This window comes from Diadema antillarum, unplaced genomic scaffold (assembly GCF_040938485.1).
Source record: "Diadema antillarum isolate AM-2024a unplaced genomic scaffold, OU_Dant_1.0 seq00001521_RagTag, whole genome shotgun sequence".
In the NCBI taxonomy this organism is placed as follows: Eukaryota; Metazoa; Echinodermata; class Echinoidea; order Diadematoida; family Diadematidae; genus Diadema; species Diadema antillarum.
Genome location: NW_027272253.1, coordinates 528969 through 543229, shown reverse-complemented (window position 1 = coordinate 543229; position 14261 = coordinate 528969). Strand labels below are relative to the sequence as shown.

The window sequence follows — 14261 nt, the reverse complement described above, 5'->3', positions numbered from 1 at the left end:
TAAATGGTGAACTACGTACGGGGCTCCCTGATAGGAAGCTTTGATCATGGGGCGGCGAGGTGCAGACGGTAGCGTATAATTTGCCTTGCAATCGAATGGCTAAAGGGGTCCGGGCGCTATTTACTTCGGATCATAGTTTGCTATTCCGAAGATATGTTATTTGGAAGATTCGTCATTCCGAAGGTTCAATAATCCGAAAATAAACATAGAGACAAGCAAAAAAGCAAAAGAAAAAGGTTCGAAATTCCACAAGTTCTTTAGTACGAACCTTGTTTCCATTTTTTTACGAACCTTGTTTTAAGTTTGGATTAAGGAACGTTACTGATATATATTTTAATATTCATTACATGTCAACTGTGCCATTTCAATGTAAATGTATAATGTGCAATTTTAATTGCAATCGTTCGTTTGGCAGCAAAAAAAAAAAAAAAAATGATGATTATAATTTTACTTCAAGAATGATGAGATTCTACCTGAACAGAATTTGCGTGTCTCGGACTATAAACCATCCTTCAGTATAACGAATCTTATTTCATTTTCGGATTAAGGAATCTTCAGAATAACGAACGTCGCCCCTGGTTCGAATCCCAGTGAGTCTCACTGAACAATAATAATCGTGTTTTAACATGCTGTCTCGTCTACAGAAGAGTTAAAACACTGTCTATCCGATATTTCACAAAAGTGAGGTCAAGTGTGTGAGAGAGTCCCAACCCACGCATGTTTAAAATCTCTCTTGTTTCATCGCAACGAGCAGTGTTCATAATCCTGTGAAGAGATCAGCCCAAAGGACATGAAAAATACAAATGAGCCCCTGCCATGGAAGACCAGCTGGTGCAGTTAAATATGGGTTATTCAGCCATCTGGACTGATGAAAAACGACAAACAACAACAATAATAACAACGACAACATCGAAACAACCAATAAACACTCCCGTTGGCATGATTATAGGTTTAATGCATGAGGAATACGATATAGTTTTATGTTAGTGTTGCAGCTCTGCTTTTACCTTCATTTATAATGGCCCCTGAACTTTAATTTGGGCTTCTCGAAATACTGAAATGTAACGAACACTGGGACGTTATACATTCAAACGTACATCTTAAAAATAACTTCTTTTTTATTTATGGATGATTTAGAATAATCAACTTTGACTTAAATTCTGATCATGTGTTACTGACCAGGTTTAGGTATACATCTTTTCATTTCCATGTTCTTTTTTGTATCATTTTTCCCCCCGTAGCTGCAAGTACCCACATGATTTTCTTCTTTTGTGTGTGTGTGTGCGTGTGTGTGTGTGTGTGTGTGTGCATGTATGTGTGTGTGTGTGTGTGTGTGTGTGTATCTACGCTTGTCCAGGTGCACTTGCGTGCGCGCAGTGTATTTATGTGTGTGTGAGTGATGGTGTTGTATATTTCTTCTTTTTTCTGAGGACCTACCCCCACAAGCATTCTGCTTTGCTCTAGATTCCCTGCACATTATCTCAATGATCGAATGTGAATGTAAAGTAATCTAGACTGATTTAGGTTAATCCACTTTTTATTATGAAAATATTGTTTAAATTCTGCGTATACTGAATTTTCAAATATTTGTTGATAATCACTGATCTCTGGATGTATGTTGCAAATGTAATTTATGTGGAGGATTGATAAACACCAGAAAATTGGGCGGAAACTTTTTTTTTTGTTGGTTTGTTTTGTTTTGGTTTTCTTCTTTCTTGTCAGCTGATTAAACCCGAGAGTGGCACCAGAAATATTCCCCTTTTACGGAATTCCTTGATCCGCAATTGCATTGTCATCATTACTATTGTTACTACCATTGACATTTGAAATTTTAGTCACTGGAGTAGTTTTTCTAATGTGTTCGTAGCTTTGCTTTTGAACAAAAAAAAAAATAGTTTCTGTAAGAAAGCACGCCATTTTCATGATCATTTTTTTTTTGAAAAATAGTTAATTAATATTTTCTACAAACCATAATAATTGTTGCGCGTCGTATATTATAGCCATTTCAAACTCTAATCTGCATAGAATATTTGAAGTGATTACATTTTTTTTTTCCCACATAGTTTGGGCGAAAAGTTCTGTGGATCTTGAAAAAAAAATACAAAGATGTAATTATGATGTAAACGGCAAACTAATAACCTTTCAGTATATCTAACGTCCAACCGTCCAAGCCTGTTAGAATCTGTAGCTGGTTCTGCTTGCGTTTTCTCTTTGTAAGTTTTCATTTTTGTTTGCGCTATAAAGAGTACGAAATAGGAACCCGTATCTTTGTCTTGTTTCTGGTTTGAAACTATATGCATATACATGTCTTCAATTATGCAGCTGTAACTACCTCTAATTTTCATTTTACAGTCAACCAATTTGTACTCAAGATTATCTGTATTTGTCAAATACATTTTATTGAAGAAAAATGAAATTGAATTGAATGGAATATAGAATTGCATAATGTTATGTTACATAACGGCACTGTAGTCTATTATTGAAGCGCTTCGCATGATTTAGCGACAAACAAACAAATGAAAAAACGTTAATATTTGGCTGGATGTAATTGAGTAAACAACAAATTTCTCCTCCCTTGAGGATGCGCAACATTTGATTTTCGTGTGTGACCAGCAGCTTTAAAACATGCTAATATAAAGCATAGACACAGCGTCAATATTGATTCATTAGATTTTTATATTTTGTTTACATTTTCAAGAAAACATACGGAAATGAAATAAACAAAAGGAAAACAAACAAACAGAGATTAAAGGGGTAAAAATAATTAACGCAGAATCAAGGCAATGTACTTACACGTAAACTGATAACTTTCCTTTGGCGAATGGATCATGATGAAAGTAAATCATCCGCGGATGACCAGTACGAACTGTATTCAGATATAAGATTCAATACTCATCAAGTGTTGGTTTGGTTTAAGAAAGCGTCTTGTGGTTATTACTCAAGCTTTGTGATCCATGGTTTATCCATCACATGCATTGAAACATTATACATCACTGATTTATTCCGTGACTGATTCCAAGCAAAGTTGAATGAGAATCCCGTATGTCCAAACTGCATGTGATGGGTGAAACTATCTATCACTGCTTCTTTGGAAAGCGTTTTGGCTCTACCGTGGGTGGAGGGAAAGAAAAGAAAACCTTCCAGACGGAATTTAATATTCTTCCCACCTCTTTTCACGGAGACGTTTATCTCGTACGCTCAGTTTGATATTCGGTCGCTACATCTCATATTTGTCCGACATATTATGGAGCCCAGAGAATAGTTTTCCCAGGCTGAGAAAGCTGTCAGTCGTGTGTTCATGGTGTTACGATCGTTTAAAGGGCGTGGCATGATGACCTATGCTGCCAGGTTTTTAACACTCTTCACTGCCGATTTTTTTTTTTTTTTTTTGTTGTCAAGCTGGCAATATCATAATAAGATAAGATCCCCGATAAATGTTTGTCTTGTTGTGTTTGCTAATTCTTCTTTTTGTCTATCCAGGAGTAAACACATATCAACATACTGCTGTTTACAAGATAACAAAAGAGTTTACTACATTCACATTTGCAAATCATATATATTAATCTATGTATAATCTAGAATATTTGGCAGTTATTAATCTGTACTCTGAAATACATTGTTTTGATTACGTGAAATAAATATAGCAGCAGTATAGCTCTTGCAACGTTGGACAGACCTTGAGCTTGTTTTCTTGTTGTACGTCAAAAACAATATGTGGGTAATCGTGTCAAAAAGATGGAACTTAACTGCTGAATATGTTGTATAACTGGACTATGCTGTATTCCTTTTTTGAGAGAAAAATAAAGAATGAGGTGCGATCATTACAGGAGTATGTGAAAAATCTCTGACCATATAAAGGAACCCCAAAAGGGGCGGACCTGAAAATCACGATAAGATACATTGAGATCTAAGGGATTTGGACCTGAAGAGTTTGTTTGTCCGTCCTTCATGCTGGTATTTAACATGTCACATGCATGTTAACCTCCCTGGGAGAATATTGAATAGAATCTTGGTCATTCAATTCGCCTGTTTACATGTTGCCATGACAATCTTTGAGATCTTCAGACAGAAGTAATTGCTGTACTTCAGCCCTGAGCGGGAAACTTATCGCGATCCTTGACTCAGGAAGAAGCTGCAAATCAAGTCAACGTTTGTCGCCCATAGCTTCTCCAAGAATGAGATGAACTAGAGCAGTGGAGCAGAAAGAAATTGAGCGTGTTTTGTCTCTTTTACGTTCCGTGTACCGTTCGATTGTTTTCTGGAGTTGCTAAAGTAACGAATGCATCTCAGTTTCCTAAAGAACATATCTCTCTCAGAGCAAGCTTTAATTATCTGAAATATCTTTATCATGGCACACGATACAAGGAGCGGAGGAGGTGTGTGTGTGTGTGTGTGGGGGGGGGGGGAGCAGGGTGAAGATTATAGCGATTGTTCTATGCACATGAACCACGAGGTCGGTGTAGACCGCTGGCTATATGCAAGGACGTTTACAACAGGTGTTGAATAGTATTGTGATATGAACCTACTGTATTTCCGTCATATTTTTTCCCGTCGTATATGGAAGCAGTGAACGAGTGTAACAGTGAAAACTGATCAATACTGAATGGTTGTCTGATTATTTTGTCAGCTGCGTGAACTAAAAACAAGTACAGTCCCCTGTCTAATACTTTCTTCGAATTATATCTCCTGTACAGGGCAAGGTAATTGTGCTCCTGAATTGATTACCGAGACAGACCACGATTTCCATTTTTGTGTTCTCTTTACAGACGAGGTCAGCGAAGCTCTAACAACGCTTCAATCATCTTCTAAAGACGGAACCTACAATACTGTTACATTGTGTATATATTCCGACCGTTTACACGCACACACACACACACACACACACACATACACACATATATATATATATATATATATATATATTATATATATATAAAGTTATAGGCCTATATATATACAAATGCATTATGTATTCATATGTATGTAAATAATTCATGTATGCGATATGATATACATGTATATGGGTACATGTATAGACGTACACATACTGCATTTACTTTGCCTGTTTCTATCAGCCTCCAGTATAATGTATGGATTGGTAATGCCTTTGGACGTTGCTCAACAGTTTATCATCAGTTTGAGTCTGTCGTCTCTTTACTTTGCCTTACTTTTTGACTGTTCTGGTTTCACGTTTGATATTCCAGTCATAAATAACATCGATAGATGTATACTGAAAACTGCCGATTTGTGAACCAAAACAATCTTTACGAGGACCTGCAGCAATGGCCAACACGACAGAGTTGTAAAATGCACTGCATAGATGCAAGTATATGCCTTGAGCAATAAGCATGTGGATACGAAGGATCGAGCTCATCTGTAAAAAATGAGTGCACACAGTGTGGGAAAAAAACTGAAAAGAGAAAGAAAATGACTATTATTGACAGTCATGGGCATGCAGTATGAATTCTCCCAAGTTCCTCTTTTTTTTTTTTACGTGGTTAACTGATAATCATTTTTTTCCGCTTTGCGACAAAGAAGTATTCAGAATAAGTTTTCTTTTCGCGCATGCCTTTTTTTTTCTTCTTAAAAAAAGAACAAAATAATATACTATCTAATCAAGGAAGGTGAACCAGGCTGGAAAATTGCACTTTTCAAAGTCACACTCAACCTCTGATGGAGCAGTGATAGCATTCATCTTAGACTAGTTTAATAAGTTCGAATGATTTATAGTAAATTGTCTCGATGAAAACATAGTTAAACAAGTGCGAGATTTTAGCATTCATGGCGTGAAACTCCGTTGAGCACAGTGTGTGGTAGTATCATACCGTCGCTTATGGCGTGTTTCAAATGAAATGCGTTTAAAGTGCTGAGTTAGTGAGTCACACACCCACCGATATGTGCTTGATTCATTCCATTTCTTTTGTTTATTCTCTCTCTCTTTCTCAGTCGATTGAATATTTTGCAACGCAAATTGTATTGTGTGACTGTCCCCTTTGTCGTGTATCCGTCTCGCTTTCATTTTTTTTTTTTGTTGGGGGCGGGGGAGTTCATCGACTAAGATCGTAACAGTCACGATGGAGATGGAACTCCCAAATTTAAAAAAAAAAAGGTAGCGATGATATTGAGAACATGAAATATAATCATAATCCTGAAAAAAGAAAAGAAATTAGAATTATGCCAAGAAAGGTACGCGTAGAAAAGAAAATTGTGGATACAGAATAAACTTCTGAATTGCGTGAACACGTACCAAGATACGAGCAACTTTTGTTTTTCACAAGAGCCAAGCCTTACTAGAAAGTAATGATATCAGTCGTTTCACTCTCACCATTTTCGTCAACAGGTGGCGCTTGGCATGAGAAGTGTTCGTACCTTTCACATTTTTGAGCTTTAATGGTTACAGTAAAAGAGAAAGCGCTTAAGAAACATAGGTTGAACAGGGGAAAAATAATGATCCATTTACTATTTGAGGTATTTGACATTCAATAAGCTTGAAAACAAAGACAATAATGAATTCATTGAGATCATTTCGATATGATGATTCAAAAATATGTCTTGTTTTGTCCCAATTTCAGCATCGTTGAAAATGATATTTGTCTATTCAATGATGACTCTACTTTAAAAAAGTCGAAAATTCGAACTCTTCATAGTTATATGAATTAGTATATGTATTCGTATGGCTATATGTACTTAAAAATCTACAATTTCTTTCGTGATCATCATTGTCATAACATCACGTTCCTCTGCGATGGATCATAGTCCAGGCATACCTTTAATAACAATAGCAAGAGTAAATATTTAGGAAAGGCTTTTCGAAAGCACTTCTGACCTCTATGCTAATAGGGTGTAATATGTGAGGGGTGTCGCAACTATTATACAGTCAAAGTCCAATGACGGTTCAGTAGGCTGGCAATAGCTTCTAGAACTACCGGTATTAGCATGTACTCAATTAATGCTTGCCAATAGTCTATGTGCCCTAAATCACACGAGAGGGCACTATTATCATCCTTGAAACGCCATGAAAACGTGATACACACTTGTTATCTTTCTGTGAGGACTTGCAATGGGCAGTTTATCTGCCATATCCTTGCAAGTGCAAACACACCACAAATCATTCGAAATCCAGTTCGCAAGCATGGGTTGTGTCTATGCCGTGTTTTATTTTCCGGTAACACATTTCCCGTTGCCAGAAACAATAATGTGGTGTTCATTTTGTGGTAACTACAAAATTTGACAAGAGTAGTATAGCGCAACCCTTTTCTTATTTTTGTGATTAACGAGGTCGGATTCTGCTTTTCTGCTGACTGAAGAAAGTGTAATATTCCTAGTTGGAAATAAATATTCATTACGTTCAAACAAATTGCATGTCGCTTCAATTCTCATCAACTACCTTGTAGAATTCGCCAGTGTGCCTATATCTTATTATTGTTTATGTTGACTTAAGTATACATCATAATCTCCATGCGAAGTAATGAGTTTAACGCATAATTACTTCAGTTGGTATACGAAATTATGGAATAATCCTTGAGCGGGAGCAATATTTACACTATACACTGTAACTCAGACACGATGTGGCTTTTACGGGCACAAGTTTACGGGGGGGGGGGGGGATATTGCAAGTGATTAGGGGTTTATTTTCGTTGTAAATTTCACACACAAGGTATCCTACCTGTATAGGCATTACCTCTGCAAGATCTTGCAAAACAGGAGAAAAAAAAATCATGTATCTTATGAACCACACGCTTACAAAAACGAGGTTCATCCCCGTGTACGTGCTGCAACAGAAGTTTACAATGATACCAACCGCTTTACTTTGGTAACGAGTATGGTTGCCTCTATATGCAGTGAATCATAACAAAGATATTGCTTTCATTAATACCAGCAAGAAAATGGCAAAGATGTGGCTTTTACAGCTTATGTTGGTATTAGGCACAATACTGATGATATCATAATCTCATGTATGCAAAATCATTGTCAAACCAAACTTATGAATCAGATATCTGAAATTTTGTATTTTTAAGTTACCCTTATTTGCATGATGCACTGTATTACAAAGTCAAAAGTAGTTGGAGCGTGAATAAAGTGTCTCTGTTGATATATATATATATATATATATATATATATATATATATATCAAGTCGTATGATGATAACAAGTAAAAATGTCCATTCATCCATCATGTCCATCACGGGTGAATACTCGCCAACCAGCCAGAGCTCAGGAAGAGTCACCCCTACGAAACTCTTCTCTTTATGATTTTCACAAGAAAAGTCTAGACTCAGAGATGTGAGTATAATGTTCATGTTGTCTGTGCCTTTTTACATCAATTTGACCTTTGTCACAAGTACCAGCTCAATGCTACTTGTAACTTGAAACACTTTCAATCAGTAAACGCGCTGCGTTTAACTCAGGGTTAACTGACAGTAACTTTAAACGAGAGGAGAGAAGGAATTATAGGAACACATTTTGGATATTTTCATCTACTCCTTGTCCTCGCAAACAATAAATAATTTCAGTACTTCATAACGCAGGACAGACATCTTCAGAGTTTGCACTTTGATATCAAAGTCAACTTAATTGACATTTTTAATCAAAGCATGTTCGGTATTCTGCGCTGTGGTCTCTGCAGGAATGTAATGGCATGCGCGTCTTCACGTGTCACATCATTTTGTATGTGAAGATCGTATGAACAGCTGCTGTGGCGTTGTTTGGAAGAAACGAAACAGAAGTTTTCTTGCTTCTGTTCCGTTTATCCCTCGAGGTCTGAAAGCAAAAAGCCCCCCCCCCCCTAAAAAAAAAGAAAAAAAGACACGCCTCCTTAGTTTTTTGTGTCTTTTTTGTTTTTGTATCATGCATTGACTCTCCCAAGTTGAGCAAATATTGCGGTTTTGCCCTTTCAAAGATAGATGTCAGTCATCCATATAATCAACAGAAGGAAAAATGGCGTCTATGATTATCATGAATTAGTCATTTCCTAACGGGGATACACCTTGTGGCTATTGTTGTGTTTGACATTATGATGCGTTGTGTCATATCGAGAAGTGTTTTTTTCCCCTCCCTCTCTCTTGGATAACGACCACATATCTTTCATTACAGTGAATATCGCTTCTTTCCTCAGTAAATCATCAGGTGTGCATGGGAAATATATATTTTTTTGAAAAGATCGTGACTCAACATCTTTACATGTAGAATGTTGGCCTGTTAGAAATTTCTGTGTGTTGTGTAGACTACAAGACGAAGAATGTTAATGTACATGTAATCAGTTAAAACTTTGCATGTAAAGTTGAAGTCTCGCATGATCTGTGTATCATAATATCATTACTTGTTTTCTATATGATTCTTGCGGCGTTTTGAAATAGAAACGAAGAAATTTTGTTCCACTACAATCTTGTTGTATTTTAATTTTGTTAAATTTGAGTAAAGTTTAATAAGATTTGTTTGTTTGCTTGTTTGTTTCCGTACTCCGGGACATCAATGTGCATTTTTAAGTCAGATCCCTTCCAGTTCATTCTATCTAGAAAGCCTAAGTACATGTATGTAAAGGGAACACAAGAAACATCTATCACTAAAAATGTAAAAATTCAAGGTCGACGTGTATGTGATATATTGTGGAAGATCTAAGTGTCCGGAGTACTGCGTGTACTCTCCCCATCATGAACAATTATTGTTTATGTTTATGTCATACATGAACATGTCTGTAAACATTGTAATATCAGTTGAACTGTACTGAGAAACAATTTAATAAACAATGCGCCTCATCTTTTTAAAGCTTCATCAGAAATCGGTAATATCCTAGAACGTATCAATAGTATACCTACAGTCCTCTGTCCACTGATAAAAAAACCCCAACAAACTAGAAATGATGGTCATTATAATTACAAGTTTGTTTTGGTAAACGAACAAACCTGACAATGACAACGGCTGTGACAATTTTGGTGTCAGGTACTCTGCGCTAAAAAAAAAAGGACTTCTTACCTTTCTTTTTCTCTTTCTTCCCCTCCTTTCCTCGAGTCTCCATGTTCGGTTATTCCACACTTTTATATCCAAGGAAAAACTCATGCAAATCTCCAGTGTTTTTGCTTGTTCAACCTTTTCCGTCACACTTCTTCAATGGTGATACAGGTTAGATCACACTCTATAGAGTTTCATCTCTTGAGAATGATATTGTCACGCCTATGGTACAGGCTGCCGATTCGTTGGTGTCGAGACAGAACATTTACGGTACACACATCGCGATTGTTGCCATCCATATCACCATACCACGCAGAAGGGGCAATTTGCTCTGCTCGTTTTCTAATCGGAAAATTCACCTGGAAATATGACTTGCAAATATTAGTTCTTCCCGCTGGTGCCGCTGTTAAACACGGGCTGTTGGCTGTTGTTTCCCCACACTGACGGCAAGAAATTTACCGAATCCGTAGTAAGCCAGGTGCCTTGCAAAAAATGGTAATCAGCGCAGTTGTGACCCAATTGGGGAGCATCATCAATTCGACGAAACACAGTGCATCTTTGTGCAATTAGAGACCTCTGAGAACTTGAAAATTATGTCACCACAACTTGAACCTGATGTCTCCAGCAAAGACATTTCTTTTCTTAATAGCAACCAAGTAAGAACTGTGCAAAATTGACTACCCCGGCAACACTCAACGCCTGATAACACTCAACGCGATCAAAGGTTTATTCACTGTAATCTGCATTGAGCCTAATTCGGATGGAAAGGAGAAAAACATAAAGTAATCGAAGTCCCAATTGAGAAATGTTTCTTTTTGATTATACTTAAACAAAGTCCTGGTCTACTGACATTCTCAGTGAGGTAATTTGAAAAAAAAAATATGTGCGTTAGTGAGATATAGTGCTTCGTTATAAGTTTGTCAATTTTGTCGTAATTCAAGCAGGTCCATTGCACGTGTGTGATATCCCACCATTTTCACCTCGGTTGTGACGGCACTGGCCTAAGCTATCCACACTGTCCAGCAACGTGAACTATTAGCTACTTCCCTTCTATCAGGTGGATCCACTGACGAATAAGCTTGAGTGTTGGAGACAGGCAAATGAGTGTGTATGTGTGGGAGTGTGTATTGTCTGGGTGGAGACGGCAGCATCGCTACTTACTGATCAAAGTCCATGGTGGTGACGATGGTGTTGACTTTGTGAATGCTATCACAAAATGATAATTTTCCTCTCTCCCTCTCTCTCTCTCTTTCAAATATGTATATATATATATATATATATATACATATATATATAATATATATATATATATATATATATATATATATATATATACATACAGTATATATATGTTACAATGTATTATAAATATATAAGTACGTACAGTGTATATACATACATACAGCTGTATAGGGATAATTGATATTCGAATGGTTTTTACAGTAAGCCCTGATCATACTGACGACTACTCTTTTATCTTCCATGTGTGCCTTTGGTGTTGTGCCCAGCATTTATGTCTTGGCCATAAAACGAGCCTTACGCACCCGACATGTATATTATTTTGATGTGTATGTTCCTTACATTTTTTTTTCTCCCCAACTTAACGCACTCTGTACATGTAATAGCAGTTGACTGTTTATGAAGCCGATCGAGGTTTGTCTGGCTCTTTTTCTGTGGAGTCCCCCTATATACTTATTTAGTTATGTCCTTTATGTCCCTTGGTTTTTTGGTTGTTTGGCTATCTGTTGGTAATCTGAAGAAAATTGGTAGAAAATTTATCATACTGACATAATAATATATGGCACATATCAAAATATTCTTTTGGCCGCATACTTCATGATCAAGGAATCATGAATCGATACGAGTCAATGTGTATTGCATCGCATGGTTATTGCATATAGTCCCTTTAAAATGAAAGTGGAGGAGCAGGTAGCCTGATACGAAATGAAAAAAGAAATCAATGCTTTTAGTGACCGTTTCCATCGAGATATATTCAACCAAAATAAAGAGAGTAAAATTCTGCAATTAAAGCAATTAAAGTAGAGAAGAGAAGCAATGCTTTTCCTGGCAATCTTAACACAGAGGTTTCAGGATCTTCCCATGAACATGTAGAACATTGACATCTTCTTGCACACTATATTTACATGTATTTGATTCAAACACTACCATATCAGAGCACAATTTTTTTCTCTCTCTTTATATACTACATATAATATATATGGATACATACATACATACATACATACACAAATATGTAAACAAACGACATCGCATTTTAAGAACTGGAGTATAATCATAACTTGTTTTTATCTTGGATCCATTGATAACAAGTAAGAGAAATGTCAGAGGTAACGACGACACATGAACTTCACATGAACAAAACGGCAAGCTATGATGAAATTGATTCCCATGTACTAATAAGTCCATTATTTTGCTTAAACTTCTTTTTTTTTTGCAGTACAGCTGTATTTAGAATTGTTCTTCAAAAAAGGGGTTATTTACGAATAATTATTTGTCAGGGTCATGAGGGTAGCCAAGGTAATTTCTATTACAAGAGAGAAGACGCTGGCATTTTATCTAACAATGGGCCTGCATAAAATCAAATAATTTAATCAAATACTGATGTTAAAGCGTGATTATACGCGTAGGTGATGTTCATATCTTCACATTTAGGACTTCCTCTGATACGACTCTGACATTGAAAGTATTCTATCAAAACCAATACATTTAAAGTGACGAGTAGCACCCCCTAAATATATGTATGTACATTGTATAACACTGCACAAGAAGTAAAAAAAGAATGTCTTTATATTTCTATGTACAGTGCACTCCCGTTTACACGGTTGTAACAAAATTCCTGCTACAACAATGTCAAAATTAAGACCACAACGTTATTTACTTTATTATCTTTTATTATTAATCTGTCCGGTTGTAACAACATTTCCCAACGACAGAAACACTGTCGGTCCTTGGGACTTTGTTTTCGCGGGAGTCCACTGTATAGCAGTCATTATTTGTTGCGGAAAAAAATTAATGTGATTAACACATAGTCATAATCATGATCAGAACACATCCATGTTTATGATTATAATAATACAACAATTCACAATGTCCTCACATTGTGATGGAATGAGATGAAAATATACTAACAGCATTTATTTATCTGAGCCAATACAATACGTCTACATAAATGATACAACCTTAATGGTAATAGGAAAAAAAAATAACAAAGCGTAAAGCGAGAGGGATAGTTAACGTTTGAAACCTTCAGGACTACACAACTTTTGACATGTTAGATGATCCCTTTTAAGTCCATCGCAGGGAATAGTCTTGTTTTGTATTACAGATGATGAGGTCCAACAAACCAAACCAAAGTACAGACGACATTTAGATAAATATTCCTGACACGACACAATCGAGGATTGAGTTATGATAATTCAGTTCCATGAAACTAGAACCTACCATTTTATCTATTTAATTAAAACTTACGGTATGTTTCACTACAATGATACAGGCACATGCAGACCTGTGCCTGAATTACTAGTAACACAACGTTATCAAACACATACGCTACGGTAATCCCATTACCCCCGGAGGGAAGGAAACAACAATATACTTTATCAGCTGCTCTGCTCACTGGAGGACTAAATACATACGAATTTAAACGAAGACTTTTAACAATAATGTTCCCAGATGAACTCATAAGAAAATCTGTAATATAGAATACCTATACTTAACATACCCAAGGCAATACATGCATAATCATTTCCACTGATTTTATGAACGAATTATGTTCTCATTTTATGTTTCACAAATATTTAGATCATAAGCAGCCATTACAACCTTGTACATGACATATTTCAAGTAGTTCCTCTCTCCTAAGTCTGTATTATTCATTGCACTGCTGAAAATTAATGTTTTGCGGTACATTGTAAAGGAAATGAAGAAAATACTTTGTTAACAACTTGTGAGTGGTATTATACTAGCATATGTATGGCACAAACAATGTATGTATACATGTACATTTACAATAATACAGGAACCAATTAATCAAACCAAATCAAATCAAATCAAATCAAAACAGATGAAGATTATTTACATAACTTATACTCATAGTTTCTGACTCTATACTTTGATATTCCTTGATATTATGAAATCATATACACGTATTTATTACTAAAGCAACTTATTAATTCAAGCAACATAATCGTCCTACAATCAGACAATGGTCTCAGCAGTCTCATCTACCTTTTGAGCTCAGTTAAGTTACGCAGCAAATTCTCATATATTGTAACTAGCCAGACAGCAAAAAG

General features: G+C 36.2%; 1 protein-coding gene across 1 annotated transcript in view; it reads right to left on the bottom strand.

Moving 5' to 3' along the window:
• LOC139710325 (formin-like protein 3) overlaps positions 1-11161 on the bottom strand; it is a 68105-nt gene extending 56944 nt beyond the window's left edge. The window contains exon 1 of the mRNA XM_071622244.1: positions 9973-11161. Within this exon, the coding sequence (XP_071478345.1) occupies positions 9973-10015 (43 nt within the window). The 5' untranslated portion in view covers positions 10016-11161. The remainder of the gene's footprint in view (positions 1-9972) is intronic.
• Positions 11162-14261: the final 3100 nt, after the last annotated feature.